The following is a 21,807-nucleotide window of genomic DNA, read 5'->3' as shown; positions in this document are numbered from 1 at the left end:
GAGTTTGAATTACTCGCACGTACTAGATTTAGCTAAAAAAAAAACGTTCCGCGGGCAGCACACCATTCAAAATTGGCACTTCTCCACGGGCCACACAAATTTCCCTTGTAGGCCGCAGGTTGCACACGCCTGCTCTACAAGTAAGCTATAGTGTGTTTCATGCCTAATTATTATTACAAAATAACAGTGAACAGACAGATTGCGGTTTAGATTACACCATGAGTCACCACTGCTTCCGTGTTGGTTTAGCCAGGTTTGCATTCGCAATGCTGTATTGTGTGCTGATGCTAGGAGTTGATTGTTTTTTATGCATGCATTTTTGTTTGACATTATTGAGCTGGTGAATCTATCAAACCGGGTTTGAAAATTTAGGCTACAAAGGCTTGGATGCTGTAGCCCGTACCCCAAAAGTGAGCTGTTTTTATTTTAAAACAAGGAAAATTTGAGTTTCCGTGATAATTTTGAAAAGTACAAATATATCTAAATTTTGCACTTAGCTTGACGATGTCACGATAAGAAAAGACCATTTCTGAATGCATAAATGAATGTCAAACATTTTTCGATTTCTGGTTGCATGGTGAAGGCCCAAGTTATGAACCGAAGAAACTGCATGTATATATATATAGCATTTATGTCAACCTAATAGTCAACCAGCGCAGTATGCAATGTCAATTGAGCTACCAATGTTTTTATACTATTTCTTGTAAACAAACACAGGGGTACTTGACCTGCTTTAAAGGATCTATTACGTCTCAAAATCATCCATCCGTTTCCTTTATTATCGTGATCGCGAACCTCCACACACCTTGGACAAGTCTTTAGAATGAATTGTTTGTACATGTATTATATAGTTTCCGTAAAGAGAGGTGAAGTATATGATATCGAGCATTTTACAACGTCATAGCAGTGTATGTTGTATTAGCGAGTTTGCAAAAAGAGCTCTTGTTAATCTAGATCGAAAAATTGTCAATTTTACGAGACAATTGTTTAGTCATTTTAGATGAAAAAAAAATCATTCATGCGTTGTGTTGTGGTAAGCCTTCCTATTCAGGCACATCGAACGTTTTGTTTTTCACAACGACGTTAAGGAAATAGGTGGGACGAATATGCGGAGGATTTGTATATAGACTTTGCACATATACCTGTTGATAGCAATATATGAGAAAGATAAGGGATAAATATGTGAATCCTATCCTATATGAGAAAGACAACAGCCGCCATTAGCGCAGGAAAGGTTAGGAACAAAATGTACACTGCTGACTAAATTTATTATGTACGTGACAGTAAAATTTAGAAATTGAAGATAATTGTAGTATGTATTGTTGGCCATACAAAGGCCAAAGAATTTTATATGAGCCGTAATAGTATTTTATTCATTCATTTTAATCAGGTTGTATTCATATTTGGCAAATCCTTTTCTTATTAGTTTTGTATAGCAAATATTGATAGGAAGTATTCTTTTATAACAAGAATGGAAATGAGCTACATTTAAAGCATTGGCTCATATTTTGCATCATGACTCTTATATCGTACGTTAATTTCACCGACGTTTCCCAGGCAGAGAGTAACAATGGGAGAGGTTTGTAAGGCTTACATTTCATTCACAATGAGGACTAATGTAAACTAATAATCTTCGGGCAGCTATCCCATTTCTTTCATGATTTCCAGAATGGGAAGGGAAATAAACAAAGCCAAACGGTCAACAATAGTTGACGCAATTTATTTCGCCCATGCTCAATAAGTAATTTTTAATTTAATGTTCTTCATTTTCAACGTGCATACATATGACCAAAATCTTTAGGAGTTTACTTATTTAAAAGACTTCTGGCGTTTGTAACTCTCATTTTGTTCACCTATATGTATTCTGTGTGATCAAATATTGCCAAATTAAATTTTGTTTAAGATAGGCTAGGTGTTTTCTTTTGTACAATTTGTTCCGGTAAGTGAGCCAATAATGAGTCCAAATAAACGGCTGAATGGTATTTTGGTTATTCTTATTTTTAGGTGGTTCTTAATTTCTTCTGCTATACATTAGTGATACACGTTACGTATGAGTGAATCATTATAGCCAAACGCGCGTAGTATTATGTTTTGATATGCCGCCCGCTTGTTTCGATCAACTGCTCATTTTTGTGGTACTCCCGTAGTGTATGTACCAGATTATGGTTAGGCCATAATTTTATTACCTATATTCCTTATTTCAGTTCTATTACGAGTTCGGGAACTGTCTGTGTTAGCCAAGTAAATATACCCCCTGCCCATAGGTTTCAGTCCCTTTACACAACTTGATTTGAAGTAGGCGAACAAAATTAGTTATCTTAATATTGGTACACGCACTTCTTGAGCGCCGTATTATGTTTAATATGTTTTGATATTCCGCCTGCTTGTTTGGATCTACTACTCAATTTTTATTACGTAAAAATACTGTGAACTCCGCGACTAAACAATATCGGCCACAGTCATTTATTTAAATTTGACTGAATCAACAATTGAATTGAATTTGTCCGTCGGTGTTTGGTATTTATAGACAAAAAATCGTTTTTTGAGCTCAACAGTTCAGTTAAAATTCTAACTTCTAAGGAGCAGGAATTCGGAAATTCAAAATTCTAAGCGTCAATCTGAAGTTTTGAACAGAAATTCAAATGTTTACATACGCCAAAGTTTTTCTCGAATACGAGAGCTCATTTTCTACTCAATTTAACGCACAATCGCAGCCAACATATTTGCCAAGCTTAAATTTGCTATATTTGTTGCTTTAATTCAGCTGCACTGTGTCGCTGACTAGATGACTAGTTGAGTATTTCGCGCCCTCCTGTCAACTGCAACAAGTCGATATCCGTTTCTGTAAATTTTGACATGTGTTTTATTTATTATTTCATATCGCACCATGTTTTTTGCATGACGAAAATAAATATCTGATTCTACATCTTGAGCCAGATTCATGCATTTAACTAGCGAGGAATCAAAATCGGATGAAAACCTTTCCTGACCCCAAACGGCCCTCATCACAGCACCAATTGCCATCTAATCTTTTGTTTTTGACATTCAGTTCAAGTACAAACAACTCCTGAACAGAGAAAGAAGGATACATCGATAAATAGAATGCGGACTTCCACCATTATACTGTCTGCTGGACTGCTTCTTGTCACAATGTTTGCAATTGCAAACTTTGCCCTAGTTTTGCAGGTAGGTCAGCAATCCTTTGGTACTACGGTTTTTTTGGGTGTCTTTCATCTTATCCGGATATATTTCATCTTATCCGGATATCAGATATATATATTATTTTAATAACGCTATTCGGATGATCGCATATTTTTGCGTTTCAAGAATGTCTCAACTCGCATTGCTCTTGTTTATGCAGTAGCATACTGGTGAAACTTGGTACAATGAGAGAAGTATATACGTATAACAAGATAGGAACCTTCATTATCATGCAGCATAGAGAAAACCCAGTAGGAACGGCTTAATGACATGGTACATGGAGATCCTATCGCCAGGGTCACGTCCAGTCCAAACCTGGTATTGTCGTTTCCGATGCAATAAGCGGATGGTGGAATAAACGATATTTTATCAGCGCTCAATTGAAGCGCTTGCTGTGGCGACAAAGATTTCGCACATTCGTAGCGCAAACCGTCTTTCGATATTTAGCGAAATAACACAGTAACACCGGCTGTACCTTGCAATTTTGCCAAGTTGAAACAGACGCGTGTCCTAAAGTATTATTAAGATATCAAATTGCGCATTCGATTAATGAATATCCGGATTATACCCGAAGGGTTGGCAAATATGTATATATATACATAGGACAATGGCTTTACGTGTACATGTAAATACATACAGTATATTACAAGATATGCTTCCGATATCGTGATAATATTACTTCTTTTTTTTGTTACTTAATAAAGGGTTTTTGATAAGAATGTTTTGTTTTACAATTACCGTATGTCAATGTCTTCACAAACTCTGTAGTTGTATCGGCTCACTACGATTCAATCAGAATATGCTGCAATCAATGCAATTCAATAAATATTTTTGGGACCTCCTGAAGTATGCGCACCAAGATTGCGCACAACCTGAACTCAGGTTAGGGTACAGGTTATGCGACATCTTGGTGCGCATACGTCAGGAGTACCATTTTTTATCTAAACTATACTCTTCGATGTTCAAGTGTTAGCGTTTTGGGACATCAGCAATCGCTATACTTTTACCTATTCTAATAATGTTTTATGTAGCTACAATGTTCGGTTTACGACAGTACGGTATTTTAAACGGTTGGTTTTGATTCCAAGACCTTGTCTCTTCTCTCACGGATCAGGCAGGCATTCGAAAATACGTCACTTTTTGCAATGTCGCCTACCTGCACGACTATTTTTTGTTTTGTTTTATCCAGTATCGGGCAGTATGAGCTTGCAACCGCAATAGCAGGCTCAAGCTCTTTCTCCTTGACTATATTCTCACTCGGATGTTTATAGTTTTTATGTAAGACAGTGATTCCCAACATTTTTCGTTTAATTCCCCCATTTGCGCATTTTGAAACTATGTATTTCTCTCACACTATGCGTAAAAACTACTTTATGTTCAATATTCAATATATCTTCATCTAGTGTAGGCGCAAGTCGCACTCCGCTTTTATACGGTATAAGTAGTTTATAATGTGTATATAACTAAGTATTATAGTTTCAAAATGGAACTAAAAAATATTGGTAATACTTACAGCCAATACAAACAAAACTCCTCTTCAAGAACTACAAAATTCTTCTCTGGTTGAGAAACGTAGATTTAAGCATTATTGTTTAACATGTACTTTTATTTTATAGGTCAAGAACTCCAAGCAACCGAGTAAGTGTTTAGCAATATTTGATGCTGTTAATGACTTATTCAAATACAGAATTGGATCGTGAAGTGGCCTACAGCCCTGCAGAACTATTTTTCTGGGCCTGCACCAAATTTCTGATAATTGTAAATGACTAATACCTAAACGAGAATATCGGTCAGAGACCGAAGACTTATCGATCGAAAGATAGGGGATCCCAAAACAGGAACTGTGGTTTCGATTCATCCGCTCTTACTCCAGCGACAGCGACACCGTGTGTCCCATCACTAATTAATTATTAACTCGCTAATTGTACGACATAATTCATCCAAAATCATTAGTCTTCTGGTCCGAGGTATGATGAATGCACATGCATTTGGAGCAGATTAAACCTCGCTTTCGTGAGATATCGCGTGAAATACGAAAGTGTCTAACAGACGAACAAACAGACAGACAGACAAACAAACAAACAAATACCTATCAATACCTAGTACGTTTTCCAACTTCAGCGTATTCAGTTGCGTTTAATTGTATAATGGTTTCTTCCCTAAGTGGCAGCTAAAAGTCCTTTATCATACGAATAGACACTGTTGCTGTATTTTTACTATTCTATTTCCTGCGGTTTACTATATTGCAATTCGTTTAATATTATATTATTCAGAAATTATGAATCTGATTATTAAGTCAGAAAATTGGTACGAAGCCAGCAACGGTAAAATGTACAAAGTCTTCGATAACGACCTCACATTCACGGACGCGATGCATTCCTGTGAGCGTCTGGGAGGTAGACTAGCATCTGCTGGAATCCGAGATAAAAAGTTGAAGAGGTAAATATATAAACTTTTACTATCGATTGGGTCGATCCCTGCGGGACTAATTACTTATCCTTCTTCTATGCTGTTTGTTACGGTGCATCCTTATGCATATAATGTGAGGATGCTATAACAAGAGTGAAGATCAGTAACTATCCCAAGGGATTCGAGAGTCTCTTTTGTTCACATAATATAGTATAGAATGCATGTGTTTGCGTGGCCAAGATAATAGAAAATATTCACAGAAATGATTATGAAATTACATTATATTTTTTTCAAATTTCCACCACGGGATATTTCATCCCAAGTTTTGTTGTTTATTCCCATTCATAAAGACACTTTTATGACGTGTAGCAATACTTCATTTCATGACGATTGACATCTTTCGAGCAATCTCGGTGTTTCGCTATTGTTGTAGCGATGCGTGCCCTTATTGACCATATATTTATTGCTCTTTGGCACGAACGTTGGATACATCCTGCTCCCTTTATGGATTCAGGCATATTGTGCGAGCTCGGTTACATCGCTGGTTGATCATTCCTGTAGGGTTGCCACTTTTTATATATTCTTTCTATCTCTCTTATAAACGTACGATGCGTCCTATACTCCCTGTATGTTTCCATGGATATTGTGCGACCTGGGTTACTTCGCTGTTTTGATCATTCCTGTAGGGTTGGATTCTATTTCTTTTATGGATCCAGGCATATTGTGCGAGCTCGGTTACATCGCTGTTTTCCTGTTGTAGTGTTGCCACATTTTATCTCCTATTTATATGCTATTGATTATATATATCATTTGTATTTTTATAGCGAGATTATTTCGGGTCTTGGGCTCAGAAAAAATCTCAAAACATGGATTGGATTGCGAGATGTGTTTGCAGAAGGTCAGTGGAAATGGTTGGACGGTGTCGCGACCGTCTCTAACAAGATAGATTGGATGACCGGTCAACCGAGCAATTTTACTCAATTTTTTATGTACAAGTTTGAAGCTGATTGTGTTTTAATGTCTGTTTCCAACGATGGAAAACTTGAGGACGAAGCTTGCAACTTTTATCATTATTATATGTGTGAGGTATAAGATAAAATAGCGTATCTCGATTAGTAATTGACAAATACCCATCGTTTCGGTTTCCAAAATTAAGTAAGCGTATGACATTTAAATATCCATTCGCATTGCAAAGATACCACTAAAGTAACTTCGGTTATGTGGTTGTTTCATAGGATGAATCGCGCCATCTCTCACAGACCCTGAGCAAAATGTATAATTACCTAAATTATTATTACTGTTTTATTTCATATTGAAATGCTTAACCGCATCGGTTTTAGTAAGCCACATTTGGGGGTTTAATATTGCCTCTTTGCGAGCCCGATTTTACCATTAGGCAAGGTAGGCTGACGCCCAGGAGCCTCAAGCCTTATCGGACTGGACATCAAATTTTTAACTATTTTTAAAATTTGAATCATTTTTTTTAATTTAAAGGCTTGTTACAGAATATAACCAGTTTAAAATTTTATAAAACTGATATTTGCCTAATTTTTTAATTGTTAGGTTTGTGTTTCTTGTCTCCAATGTTTCTTGTTTGAAAAGTCAAAAAGCTAAAAAGGTCGAATAAATAAATTTGTTTTAATTGAAAAACTCCACACCTTAAAATTAAACAAATAGACACTAGTTTAGGTCTTAAGCGTTAAGCGTGAACACTTTTACTCTAATAATGCATTTAGGGCTTGTTGAAGTTTAATACTGAAAACTCGAATTATATTGCGCGAACAAAATCATTGACCTAGCTGTATCTTATTAAAAATTTCTGCTGATTGTTCTTCATTTTGCAACATCATTATTATTACTTTCAACTTCTGAACGTGATATTGCGACGCATAAATATGTACGGTATGTTGATTTATCAAAAACAAAATTACAAAGTAGAGAACTACAAGATTTTTAAATATACAAAATATGAAAACCTATATCCATTTACTTACAAATAACACGTTTTTATTTAAAATAACTGCTAAACAAAAATTATGAATCAGTCAAAACGAGGAGGAAAGATTTCTTTCTATCCACTGGGTCTTATTTTAAGGGGAGGGCTTATATTAAAATCATTTTTAAATTCAGGCTAGGTCTTATTTCTATGGAAACGCGAAATTTTCTGATAAGTTTAAACCAATGGTCCAAACTGATGCAAAATTTATTAAAATTATGCACTTTATACTAAGATGTTGAATATTTTTGTGTCGACTTTTCAGTTATTTATAAGATTGGCCAACGTTCAGTACGCCATTACAGCAACTGGTGTTTGCAGTGAATACTTGAACATTGAATGTCCGTGTATAGAGACTACTGAATCTTAATCGGATATACAGTATATAAAAAAGTATTTTTTTTTTTTTTTTTCACAACATTTAAGTGACAGATTTTTTTTTTCACAACATTTTAGTGACAGATTTTCCATTGTTCAGCACGAAATGCTATTTTGCGAAGTGCTTTTTATTTCACTTTTTAAATAAAAAAAAAAAAGTATTGTTTTCTTTGATAACTGCAGCCTAAATAGCAATTTTTCCTATTTCTCTTGCACATTTTGTTTTCAAATTTTCTGTAATCCTATATATTTATTATAAATATCATCAATGTATAAAATACATCTTATTATACGAACATATGCTTTTCAATGGATGTGGGGCACCGTATTCTGTCAGTCAGTAACCTCCTAAACTGTTTTTCGGTTATTTTGAGAGGCGACAAAACACTCAACAAAAACAATTCGGTACTCCCGTAGTGTGTGTAACAAGTTAAGGTTAGGCCATAATTTTATTCCAATTTTCCTTTTTTTTGTTCCATTACGAGTTCGGAGACTATCTGTGTTAGCCAAATTTTCTGCTCATAGGCTTCAGTCCCTTTACACAACTTGATGTAAAGTGGTCGAACAAAATTAGTTACTTCCATATTGGTATACAAACTTCTGGAGCGCCAACAATTCGGTCTTATTTTAGTATAAAATCTTATTCCAATCTTTGTTGCGTTTAACACGTAATACTCTGTCCACTTAAATTCAACAAACAACATTTTGTCAACTCAAGAATTTAATTCATCCAAACTCAATTGTAAGTGAAGTCAACACAGACAAATCAAAGAACAGGCGAGTTAAAATTATTCAACTGACTAACACTTTCTCAACTTTTCGTAAAATTTTGTTAACTGATGTAATTTTTTGTTTTGAACTTTAACGATATAAACTCTCTGAGAATTCATGACTTTTGTCTAATTTTAAAAATAATCAGAATCAGAAATGTCTAAAATTGATATTAAATACAACTTGACCAAAACTGTAAATTCAAAGATTATTAACCACTAACGACAGAGGAAAACCATGCGTTTTGTGTTGTTCTAGCATTGAATGGATTTCTTTACTCAAAGCTGCATATGTGATCCAGTAAGAGAAGCAATGACCGATGTCGGTGTGTAATGTGCTTTTCCGCCATTGAAGACCTATAATTATAAGATTATCATGAAATATAACTGCATGAGTTATATAGGTAGATCCACATAACATTTATTGGAAAAAACATCAAAAATTAATGCCTCGTATCGTTGTGTACTATATTAACGTTGGGTAAACCGCCCGCACATAGTATGAAGGGGGGGGGGGGTAGATATTTTGCAGCACTATCATGTACACGCGCCACTTCCTGGATATTCAGATACTATTCTATTTAAGTTAGAAATTTTAAGTGTGGGGACAAGCTCTAAATTTATGGAGCAAAGTGTGTTCACCCCTATAGCAGTGGTTCCCAACTTTTTATATCCGGGGGGCCCCTTGCGGAGGCTTTTAGCACTCTGGCTCCCTGTTTATCATTTCAGTGGTATATATAGTGCTACTCTAATTGGTGGATTTTAAATCCCATTATGTTCAAACAATCAATGCTCAACAAAGGAAAAACACCCCGAAAAATAGGCTCATGAAACTAGGAAGAAGGGTAGTTTTCACTCAAGCGGGAAAAAGAAAAATCAGTCAGCCTGGCATGATGGCTCCCCTCCAACTGCCCTATGGCCCCTTTGGTGGGCAACGTGCCCTCGGTTAGGAACCCTTGTCTTATAGGAAAAGGTGTACGGAAATCTCACTCACGTTTATTCCGGACATATTCATTTGCTTTTCAATCACACATTGTCGCTCAAACGATGCCAGAATTTTATTCATGTCCAAAATAGTCATGGGCGCACGTTGAAAACTTGCTGACACTGTAATAAAAATATGAGATGAAACATTAACACTTCGGTCGATGCTCCAGAAGTATGTGTAGTACCAGTATATTTATATCAACAGATTGGAATAGTCAACTTAGGAAGAATTCCGCTTCGGCCTGGACTCGTTTATTCTCAAAAAAACATAGAATAGAATTATAGAATTCATTTAATAACCCTCGATTGACATCACTTAGATCAGCGGTGGACAATTTTTGAGAGGCCGCGAAGCTAATTAAAAATAATCGTTAGATTTGATCTTACCCGCCTTATTTTGGATATTTACATTTCATACATTATTTATCAGTTATTTACATAACTTTTACCAAAATTCTAAAAAGGGGACAAAGTCTTAAAAAGTTTGAGAACCACTGACTTAGTCTTAGACCATACAACCGCTTAGATCGCTAAGTAGCCCCCAAAATTGTTTTGAATTTGTACCATTGATTACAAAGTAACTTACTGGCAATTTCATCGAAATTTTTTGATCTCAAGTAGGCTTTCCTGATCCGAAGTTTTCGTCCTCGAATGAAGAAGCTATACTGTGAATAACAAAATTTGTTCCCAAATTTTATATTATATATTTATGGCAATGTATATTTGTCAGCCTATTTTTGACTAAAGTCAAAGATGTGACACCATACTTAACGTAAATAAAATTATATCTGAATATCCAAAAAGTGGCTCATATTCTGATATGAGTCAGTCAAATACATTACACATTTTTATAAGTTACAAATAGTTTTATCACTAATAACAAAATATTTACCACCCCCAAAATTTGGAAACACACCTATAGACTCTAAAATAAAAAACCGGGGAACATACTGCTGAAAACAAATAGCTAGCTAACTGATCCCGAACCCGACATGGATTTGTAACCGGACGAGAGGCCGTGTTTCGTCATATCAGCTTTCTTTCTCCCGGAATATATATATATATATATAAATCCATCCAGGTATTTTTTGTAGACTGTACATTTGTATTTGTATGTAATCCAGTGTCACCTTTCCACTTAAGACATCTTCTGCTGTAATAGAATCCATGAATGTGACGAATCCGTAATAATCAGTCAGGCTTTTACGGACAATGTTTACGTTAACGATTCTTCCGCATGCCTGGAAAAGTGTGTAATATCGCATGTTTGTAACAGAACAAGGAAGTATGTGAACCAAGATTGCGGACACCGGAACGTAGTATGTATATACCAGGTTAGGGTTGGGCCATCACTTTATTTCAATTTCCTTATTTTCGTTCTGTTACGATTTCGGGTACTAGCCAAGTGTCTTTTGTAGTATTTGTACCTGAAATTATAGCCTATCTCTAACTCTAGTCCAGACCCTCACTCAAACAGGTGTGGTATGCGGATATATAAAATGAGGCGACAGTATATACAGGTATACACACATTAGTAGCCAAATATCTGGAGGACACCAGGTACCACGTACCATTCAGTAATAAAGCATTTTTGTCAATTAGACTACTTCTTTCATGCGTGGAAACTAACCGAAATAAAATAGTCTTACTTCTCAGCTGAATGAAATCTTTTAACACTGTAACACATGCAATATCTACTAGTCTACGGTATACCTACGTTTTTACAGAAGTACACAAGCAAAATATTGTAGACTATTTCGGCGTTACATGCCCAATTCCTGAATTCCCCTAAAAACTTCGTTTTATATCGTGGTGCCACTTACATACGGAGGAACTTCCACATCTTATACTATATATTACATACTAACCTCGAACGTTGAGAGGAGCTCAGCTTCGGTAGTTTGAAAATCAAAATTCCCCACAAATACTCGTCTCGGAATTGGATCTTCCATTGATTATGTCGAAGCTAAAAGTTCAGAGATGAAGTTATCCTGATCCTTCCGATATCGGTTACGTTCACAGCCACAGTCCCGCGATTAATTAATTTGGCGGGAAATTTATGCAACGTAAGCTTTTCATCAGCTGTGCGTTAGATGCGCAACGCGCGTTCTCTCGAAACCAAGGCAATTTCAAAGATATTCAAAACTACGAGGTTTACAATTGAGCTCTATAGTAAGCTTGGGTATAGTAGGAGCCTTCAAATGGGAAGCGATTCTGTGACATTCGCAGTGAGACACAAACTCGTACTTTTCCAACACTATTTTGCCTCAATTTGTGAACGATTTCTGGCAATAACCCGACGTTTTTTGGCTTACTATCAATCATTTCTCCAAACGAACTAACCGACATAGATGAAATTGCTCGCTTGTTCAACTTCGGCAGCATAGTAAGCGCGCCTCTCCAAGATCTTATTCTGAGCAAAAGGCGCGAGTGAGCGTCTTATTAAAAATGTCCCTCTTGCCTGGAAATGAGTACATTTAACTGCGATCCAGAAATATGTGTACCAATATGAAAGTAACTAATTTTGTTCGCTAATTTTTTAGTCAAGTTTTAGTTTAGTTTGGGGGGGGGGGGGGGTACAGAAGTCTATGGGGAGAGAGATTATTTACTTGGCTAACACAGACAGTCCCCGAACTCGTAATAGAACTAAAATATGAAAAATTGGAATAAGATTAGGACCTAACCCTAACCTGGTACACATACTACGGGAATACCCATTTAACTTCTCCGGCTCGCCCAGTCAACTGAAAAATCGGGTGGTCATTTTATTTGCCTTACATGGCAAGATAACGAAACGAGAATGTCGGTCGGAGACTGAAGACTTATCGATCGAAACTGCGGTTTCGATTCATGACTCTATAGTGACACCGCGTGTCCCATCACCAATTATTCAACTCGCTAATTATACGACATAATTCATACAATATCAGTAGGCTTCTGGACCGAGATATGATGAATGCACATGCAAAATTTGGAGCAGAGTCAACCTTGCTTTCGTGTGATATCGCGTACATCTAACAGACAGACAGACAAATACCTATCAACATACTTACCGATCAAGATCGATAAGTAACAACTCTTACATTGTTCATTTTGAAATTACCGTATCTTCAGCAAGATACAAATTTAAATGCTGGCATTCGTGACTGCATTTTATTTTTATCAAATAGTCGTGGCTTTGAACCTAGCCGACACGAAGATTTTTTGTGATTTATTTCTACCCGTCATCTCCCTTACAAATATCTAACAAGTAACGATATACACAAGCTATGAATTTTCATACCAGAAAGCTCACACTGCCTAGACAAGAGGTCAGAACTGAGCCCTAGACAAACAAGCGAGCTTACCGTATTATCAATACCGATATTTTATATTAATGAAAACAAACGATTGTTACTCAAATATTTTATTTGCTTACGTCCATGTCCCAAAAAACATAGCCTGAACGAAGCTGGAACTGTGGAACAGGTGCTGTAACTTACCGGCCCCTGTTACAAGGCGGTTAAAGAATAGTAGGCGAAAAATGCAGTCTGAAACTTAAAATTAAACCAAAACTGATTGGAGTCACATGTACCAAATAAAGGAGATAAACGAGAATATCGGTCAGAGACCGAAGACTTATCGATCGAAAGTTAGGGGATACCCCAAAACAGCGCTCTTACTCCATAGTGACACCTTGTGTCCTATCACTAATTAATTATTAACTCGCTAATTATACGACATAATTCGCCCAAAATCAATAGGCTTCTGGTCCGAGATATGATAAACGATCATGTGAAATCTGGAGCAGATTCGTGAGATATCGCGTGCATCTAACAGACAGACAAATACCTATCAACTTACTTACCGATTAAAATCGATAAATAATGATAGCTATGGCGACGCCGTCTGGTCCGGTAAAAATATAAATATCTGTTGGAAGGTGAGACTCCATTGATTTGATTAATAGGAAAAAATCTTGCGAGGTATTAATTTAAAATTTTAAATTCACAAATCGTACTCGCGTGTTTTATTCAGTTTTATTTCTCTCTCTTTTTCTATATCCGGGAACTAAATTCAATTGAAAGTTTCATGCATTAAATTATTTATTCTGAATAATAAGGTTTGACAAGAAAAAATTTTCAAATTAAAATTCGTTGTCTGAATCCGTCATTATCAAATCGTCATCTGTATTGTCAGGAAGAAGATCGAACCTGGAAACAAAAAAATAATGAATACACTGTGAAGTCGCAAAGCATGATGAATTAATTAATGAATACAAATCAAATGTCGAAATAATACGGAAACTAATGCAAGTTTTAATATTAATGCAGATTCAATAAGGAAAAGTTGCAAACTAATAAACGCTATCTCTTTTGTATGGAAATTGAGTAAATATTGAACTGTTATTATCGCAGGACCATGAACGTAGTTAGATTTGGTCTGGATTTAGTGTTGAAAATAATACCATAAGCTTTTATATTCCAGAAACTTTTTGTTTGCTTTGAATGCGTTTTTGTACATTGCGAAGCATCAAGTCAACATTTCCTAATAAAATACCTTACTTATTTAAACAATTTTAGAATTACCTACCCGCTCAACAACTTCACCACCAAAAATAAAAAATTTCTTGATCTTTGTTGTCGAATCAATGTGATAATTCTTCAGATTGATCTCTTGTTAAAATAATAAGATGTCTCTTCAGATTGGTCATCTTTTCCTATCACAACAATTGATACAAAGATTGAAAATCAGAATAATTGTTATATGTTGTTTCAAATTTATTCAGGAATTGAAAAGCGTATCGAAATAACAGATAAAATTTGCTGAATGCATAATTAATGCAATCTGATTATTCAACCAATAGAATACGTCTGCTTTGATATAATTGAACAATAAATGCAATTACTTATGAGCTTAGCGACTTCAGTCAGACGATGCAATTCGAAAATTTTTCCATGATCTTCGTTATCTGTGATCAGATTGTCGGGCGAACGCAGTACCTTCTTAGACTGGTCACCTTTTAATATTAGGAAAATATCGTTAAGAACAGATATTGAAACACTTTGACTGAGATGTTATTTGAACTAGAAAATATTGGACAGGACAATGTCGGCATAACAGACTCAACCTCAAAAAATATATCTCTAGAATGGAGGTAAACCGACTTTATAAAAGTGAGCCAAAGTAATCAATCGCATAGGACAACTAAAATTTTTTTATAAAGCACGAGGAAGCTAATGATTTGCCAGTTTTACCGCGTACTCGTGAAGAATGAAAAGGTTACAAATAAAATACAGACTGAAATCAGACAAAACTAAATATCTATTAAGTGTTGAGTTGCGTTACTTATGGTTTTACAAAATGTTTGTGAACAAATAAAACTGCATTTTTTTAATGCTTTTTCGGCAAAATTCCGTAAATAGGAATCTTGAAACATCGCACATAATTCAAATTATCGTTCCAAATAAGTCACATCAGCTGGAACATCAGCTGGTACACATACTGTGTTCAAGTTGTTCGACATACTGGTAGGCAGTGGCGTAGCAAGACCCCCCCCCCCCCCCCCCCGCAAAATATTTAGTGGAAATGACCCTAAAACCCTAGGACATGAGCTGAAACAACGTTTTTTATTTCGTCAAAAAGCATAACATGTCGCTATATAAAGGCTATGGTAACCTAAAATTTGCGCGATCGTGCTTTCGCGTTAGCAAACTCATCCAACATCTTTGTCATATTAATTTTTTCAATTTGCTTCAAAAATCAGTAGCTTGCCTGTTATAATTGTCGTGTAAGTTTTGGAAGAAAAATCATTCGCGCCGCCGCCATCAGTTTTGAAGATTGAACACGTATCTGGTTTTCTACCGATACTACCGGTGCTAGGCTTAATTCCTCCTCAGTTACGTTCGGTATTCCCAAGTCTACTTGTTTCAATTTTGGTTTAAATATTTCGCTTATCTTGGTTACTTTGATTTTTTTTTATACGTTCTTCCTCTTCTGCCCTTTTTCTTCGTTTCTGTGCGCCACTGAGAGGTTTTGCTTTCGACATCATTTTGACAACTTTCGTAATTGTGCCGGTACGATCAAACTAGAGATTTAACAATACCACCTTTGTCGCCGATACCGATCCGATACTAGCTGAAAACGCCGATACTACAATAAGGCTGATATTACCGATATTCCGATACCGATACTATGTAATTATTACTTAATTAGTTGTGCTGTGTAAGGCAGGCGGGTTAAAACAATGGTTTTTTAGCGTTGTTCATAGTACACATTATTTCAGATCGAAAAAAAAGATATATCACATAATATGAAACTGATTAAGATACATTGTACAGTAACGATAGTAATCTCGGTGTTCAATTAGAAAACTCATAAGCCGGGATGTCCAATTTGAATTTAATGTTAATATCGCGACCTTCGAATATCGTTATTCGTGTTTAAAAGAATATCGAATATCACCCAGACATCCTAGCGCCGCCGTCCTACGTTCGAATTAACAGCATTTTACAAATATTTTATTTCGTGGCTAATCGAAATCGTCGACCCGATAAGGCAAAGCCAACATGAAAGAATATCAATCAGCACCGACCCAAAGAACACCTACCTATAACCGTCGAGGATGTTTTTCTTTACTTTACTATTTTTTATTATTATACAATTGCCAATTGCCATCATATATTTTGAGACAGTCTAGGGCTAAGCGGTCATGTCAATATATCTATAAAGATATTGTGTAGTTAAACAAAATTCAGCGTAGAGGGATAGTTGTGTCGGAATTTAGTTTATCGATGTTGAAGGACTAAATGACACTCGTACTTGACGACAAACAGTCAGAATTTGTATCCGTGCCCAAAGTCCATGTGCCGTTAATAAGGACCCCAAATCCACTGTTTGATTTAAAACTGGGCGCCAGTTGCTTTTTGTTATATGCTGTGTTGATATATTTCTTCATAATTACTATATAATATTATAACTGTCAATATAAAAAGTTGACAGCAAAAATAGCCAAATTAGTTTGGCTGATAAATAGCTTAAAACACGTGCATCCTATTCTCTCGCAGGAGTGGGGACATGTATGGCTCATAGCTCACGATCTATCCAGACAAAAAATAAATTCAAAAGTAGTATTCCAACTTATCTTTTAAAATATTCTGGATCATATCAAAAAGATAAATATATCGGAAATATTGACCTTAATCTAACCGATACCGATACTTGGCCGATACCGAAAAAATGGCCGATATTACCGATACCCGATACCGATACATCGGTACATCTCTATATCAAACCACATGACGCCGAAAATCGACGACTCCAGCATTATTACGTAACAATACAATTTGAGCAGAACTAAAATCAACATTATAATTAGATGTGCATTACTGGTTTTGCAATGCAGCTTTTGGTTTTGCGGCTTGAATTTCTAAATTCTAACCGCTTGGGGCCCCTTTGCGATGTGCCCCCCCCCTCCCCCGACCGCGGGGGTTGCGGGGGTGGATGCTACGCCACTGCTGGTAGGAATACTTCGGGAGCACCGAATGCAAATCTGAAAATTTCACATGATTGGTACACGACTTTGAAAAATTATTCGGCAGAATTTTAATCTTTGGAATTAAAGGAAGTTGAAAATTTAACAACTTACGTGGCTCAAGAGACTTGGCGCTGTAAATACAGAATGAAAATTATATATATATGTAAATCCGGGAAAAAAGATAATGGTTAAATTGTATCTGGTAGTTTATTTTATTTCAAAATTAAAATAAATCAGAATATTTGAAAAGTGACGGCATTCGATGATGCAATGAAGCAATCAATTTCAACCAACCTGATCCTGTGTGTGAGCAGATGTTTCGTTGATGATGATTACAGATTGTTTTTATTATTTCATGAAATATTTTCCTGATGACATCCGGATGAATAAATACTTATTACTTTTTACTAGTCATAGTTACCATGAATTAGATCCAGCTGTAGCTAGGATTAGATATTCGATTTATAATATTCTAATAAAAAAATAAATGACAAATTAAATATGACCCCCACATCGAAACATCGAGACAACCATATAAGTAAAAATCATTTAATGAAACAAACGTAGATAAGTTATTCTGATTGGCATAATAAATCTAATGCAATCTAAAAACGTTATGTGGAAACATTTTTCGGAATTTTTATGAAGCTAACAAACTTATTCAATGGATACAGAGATTTAATGAGTAGCTTATTCATATTTCTGCGAAAATTTCACTTGTGTAATAATATGCAGCAGATGTATTCATCGTGTCACCTAATTGAATAATTTGAAATATTCCGACGAAAACTCACGCCAACAATATGTTGGTAACATCTGGTCCATTCCTAAAACATGCTAGAGTTTAAAACAACTTCATTATGATTTTACTGTAATGAAACAACTAAATGATATTACTCAGCTTAAAACATTCGTCTGTTATAGAAAAACAGTTTAATAAAAAAAAATTCCCATAATTTGCTCAGAAATTTTGCAACACCATATTGGGCTTTTCAATTTGAGTCACTGATATATCTTGGTATAAATAAAACTAGCAATTCATAATAATTTCCGATTCTTATTCGTTAGTTATATCTTTCATGAAAAATTGAGTTTGGTAGCAGTCAGTCTGAAATTTTATTGCGTAATAATTGATGGATGGATGATGAATAATTGATGATGAGTTTTCGTCGAAATATTTCAAGTTATTCAATTAGGTGACACGATAAATACATCTGCTGCAGATTATTACATTAATAAAATTTGCACAGAAATATGGATAAGTTACTCATTAAATCTTTGTATCCATTGAAATTGTTTGTTAGCTTTCTGAAAAATGTTTATACAGTTTATTGAAAAACTTCCCCCCCTATTTGCTTAGAAATTTTGCAATAACATGTTGGGGTTATCAATTGGATTTACTGTGATATCTTAGTATGAATATAACTGGCAATTCATAATATTTTTCGCTTTGATTCGTTAGTTATATCTTTTATAAAAAACTGAGTTTGGTAGCAGTTAATCTGAAATTTTATTTCATAAAATTAACTTCATCTTTAATCAAAAATAGTTTTTACTCAATTTATTTTCAATGGAAATTACTTGGGTCACGAAATTTTTAATTCACGAAAAGCAATAGTGGCAATCATTTGACACAAGAATTCTCTGACATGTTAATGCTTGATACACAGAATGTTTCTAAGTTATACAACTGATATCTACCTATGCTATTAATACTTGTAATGTGTCACGGTTTTCTACATATTGTCAAACAATGAGTTAAGTTTGGTCCGTAAGAGGGTTAATGTACAAGATTGCATTTCATAAAACATACAGTACTTTCTGAAAAAAAAAAACATCTTCAAATCGGTTGTCTCTAGAACAGTAGTTCCCAGCCTTGTCCCCTTGGATGGCCGGTGAAATTGAATAAAATGTACTAGCGGACCGGCAAAATATTTAGTGAAATGAACATAAAATAATAACATATACATGTGCGCAATAAATGCAATTCTGGGCGCTTATTGTGCGTCTATGAGAAGAAAGGCACACATAAAACATTTTACATAAAGAAAACAGGTCCATGCCAAATAATATTCAGACACAATTAGCGCTAGTGGGAATTTGGGCCAGGTTCAAATCACGACGTAAGTACTTCTAGTTGGCGTAGCACAACCATTTTTGCATATGTTATTCCTAGACCTCACCCGACTACGTCATTTTAAAATTACGAAACTACGACGCCACATGTCCTAACTATTCTAACTGCCACCCAAGACGCGCGGACGATCACCCAAAATCGAGCAAGCTATTTCTCTCGTTTTCTGGTCGTAACGATCCCGATAGGAAAAAGATCGCTGGCGTTAGTGAGTTCGTTATCGTTGGAGAAGATGCCATTTCTAGTAATCGCAGCTATACTTTGGCAAGCTCTTTTGGCGTGATTGTGAATTCGTAGTCATGTATTCTTTGGATGGTGCTATATTATGATTATACTGTGATCAAACAACTGAATAATATTAGATTTTCAGTCATAACATACGTTTATCATAGACATATGGTTTACTGAAAAATTATCCTACAATTTGCCCAGAAATTTTGCAACACCATATTGGGGTTTACAATTGGATTCACTTATATATGTTAGTATAAATAAAACTAGCAATTCATAATAATTTCCGCTTTGATTCATTAGTCATATCTTTCATGAAAAAATGATTTTAGTAGAAGGTAATCTGAAATTTTATTGCATAATAATTAATTTATCATTAATCAAAAATTGTTTTTACTTTATTTATTTTAAATGGAAATTACTTGGGTCACGGAATGTTTATTTTATGAAAAGCAATGTTAGCAATCATTTGACGTATTCTCTGACATGTTGATATTTGTTACACAGAATGTTTCTATGCTAACAACTAATAAATACCTATGTTAATAAAACTTGTTATGTGTTATGATTTGCTACATATTGTCAAACAATTGGTAGAGTTTGGTCCGTGAAAGGGTAAATGTACAGGATTGCATTCCAAAAAACATACAGTAATTTTTGAAAAAGCGCCTTCAAATCGGTTGTCTCTAGAACAGTGGTTCCCAACCTTTTCACCCTGACGGGCCGGTGAAATTGATTAAAATGTACTCGAGGATCGGCAAAATATTTGATAGTTAAACATAAAATAATAACGTATATATGTGCACTAAATACAATGCCGAGCACTCACTGTTCGTCTATGGGTACAAAAAAAAAACAGAAAACATTTTATATAAAGAATGCAAGTCCATGCCAAATCATACTCAGACACAATTAACACGAGTGATAATTTCGCTTCTGTTTCGTTTCCAATATAAAAAAGGACTTGGGAACAATCTAAACACATCATTGATTTGGAACCAGGCACGAAATCCCGCTGTTTACGTTTCTGCGGCCGTGCTTTTGTTGCGTGTATCGTGACCTCCTGTAGGCTCACATCAGGTTCATATATTACTGGATGCCAAGGAAAGCCGTGGAATATTATACTGTTCTTGACTGTTTTCAGCAATTTGTTTTATTTTATCGTATGGTATTATCTTATTTAATACAGAAAAAACTTCGTTTACCATTCAATTTATTTCAAAACTATAACATACACCAATGACTGTTAAAAAGAAACCAAAATATTAAGACAAGATAATTCATCCTTTCCTCGAAATCTAGAGACCACAGATAAATAAAATTTCATTTCATGAAACAAACGTATACAAGTTATTCAGTTTGACATGATGCATCTAATGCAATCTAGAAAAGTTTCATGGGAACATTTTTTAGAATTTTCAGAATGCTAACAAACAATTTCAATGGTTACAAAGATTTAATGAGTAAGTTATTCATATTTCTGTGCAAATTTTATTAATGTAATAATCTGCAGAAGATGTATTTATTGTGTCACCTAATTGAATAACTTGAAATATTTCGACGAAAACTCATGCCAACAATATATTGGTAGCACCTGGTCCATCCATCAATTATTACGCAATAAAATTTCAGACTGACTGCTACCAAACTCAATTTTTCCTGCTAGATATAACTAATGAATAAGAAGCGGAAATTATTATGAATTGCCAGTTTCATTCATACTGAGATAAATCAGTGACTCGAATTGAAAACCCGCCGTATGGTGTTGCAAAATTTCTGAGCAAATTGTAGGATAATTTTCCAGTAAACCATATTTCCATGATAAACGTATGTTTCCAACAGAAAACTAAGTAATATCACTCAGTTGTTTGATCACAGTGTAATCATAATATAGCACCATCCAAAGAATACGTGTCTACGACCTCACAATCACGCTAAAGAGCTTGCAGAAGTTTAGCTACGATTACTCGAAATGGCTTTTTCTCCAACGATAACGAACTCACTAACGCCGGTGATCTCTCTCATATCGGGATCGTTTTGACCAGAAAACGAGAGAAATAGCTTGCTCGATTTTGGGTGATCGTCCGCGCGTCTTGGGTGGCAGTTAGAATAGTTAGGGCCTCATTACGTTAATGTGACGTCTAGTGACGTAATTTTTGAATGATGTAGTCAGGTGGGGTTAGGA

The 21,807-nt window shown here is 35.3% G+C and overlaps 2 protein-coding genes and 1 long non-coding RNA gene across 4 annotated transcripts; 1 reads left to right on the top strand and 2 right to left on the bottom strand.

The window, feature by feature from the left end:
- The first annotated feature begins 260 nt into the window (after positions 1–260).
- LOC120336738 (hepatic lectin-like) lies at positions 261–8,280 on the top strand. 2 transcript variants are annotated; one of them, XM_039404495.2, is made up of 5 exons: positions 261–410; positions 3,050–3,186; positions 4,818–4,839; positions 5,475–5,640; positions 6,435–8,280. In XM_039404495.2, exons 2-5 carry the CDS (start codon positions 3,103–3,105, stop codon positions 6,700–6,702), a joined length of 540 nt encoding a protein of 179 aa, XP_039260429.2. In that variant the 5' UTR covers positions 261–410; positions 3,050–3,102; the 3' UTR covers positions 6,703–8,280. The 2 variants fall into 2 exon arrangements, with proteins under 2 accessions (XP_039260429.2, XP_039260428.2); XM_039404494.2 differs by lacking the exon at positions 261–410 and adding an exon at positions 870–1,579.
- Positions 8,281–8,909: 629 nt separating this feature from the next.
- Positions 8,910–11,742, bottom strand: LOC120336744 (deleted in azoospermia-like). The gene is made up of 5 exons (XM_039404500.2): positions 11,610–11,742; positions 10,872–10,982; positions 10,328–10,406; positions 9,749–9,861; positions 8,910–9,111 (listed from the first exon to the last, which is right to left on the bottom strand). Exons 1-5 carry the CDS (start codon positions 11,691–11,693, stop codon positions 9,034–9,036), a joined length of 465 nt encoding a protein of 154 aa, XP_039260434.2. The 5' UTR covers positions 11,694–11,742; the 3' UTR covers positions 8,910–9,033.
- A 1,978-nt stretch (positions 11,743–13,720) lies between these two features.
- LOC120336752 (uncharacterized) lies at positions 13,721–17,711 on the bottom strand. Its single transcript, XR_005568872.2, has 5 exons — positions 17,552–17,711; positions 17,369–17,388; positions 14,630–14,740; positions 14,314–14,440; positions 13,721–13,934 (listed from the first exon to the last, which is right to left on the bottom strand). It is a non-coding gene; the product is annotated as an uncharacterized LOC120336752 (long non-coding RNA).
- Between the last annotated feature and the right edge of the window lie 4,096 nt (positions 17,712–21,807).

Source organism: Styela clava, chromosome 2 (genome assembly GCF_964204865.1).
Source record: "Styela clava chromosome 2, kaStyClav1.hap1.2, whole genome shotgun sequence".
Lineage (NCBI taxonomy): Eukaryota > Metazoa > Chordata > Ascidiacea > Stolidobranchia > Styelidae > Styela > Styela clava.
The sequence above is the reverse complement of the archived record's forward strand: the minus strand, read 5'-3'. Positions and strand labels throughout refer to the sequence as shown.

Excerpts from the sequence above, each read along its gene's own strand:
- LOC120336744 (XM_039404500.2), bottom strand. The coding sequence starts at position 11,693 with ATGGAAGATCCAATTCCGAGACGAGTATTTGTGGGGAATTTTGATTTT. Across the intron at positions 10,407-10,871 it reads AAGATGTCTTAAGTGGAAAG|TATAGCTTCTTCATTCGAGG; the intron begins GTGACACTGGAT and ends TGTTATTCACAG. Across the intron at positions 9,862-10,327 it reads AAATTTCGATGAAATTGCCA|TGTCAGCAAGTTTTCAACGT; the intron begins GTAAGTTACTTT and ends TTTTTATTACAG.
- LOC120336738 (XM_039404494.2), top strand. The coding sequence starts at position 1,516 with ATGACTCTTATATCGTACGTTAATTTCACCGACGTTTCCCAGGCAGAG. Across the intron at positions 3,187-4,817 it reads ACTTTGCCCTAGTTTTGCAG|GTCAAGAACTCCAAGCAACC; the intron begins GTAGGTCAGCAA and ends TTTATTTTATAG. Across the intron at positions 5,641-6,434 it reads CGAGATAAAAAGTTGAAGAG|CGAGATTATTTCGGGTCTTG; the intron begins GTAAATATATAA and ends GTATTTTTATAG.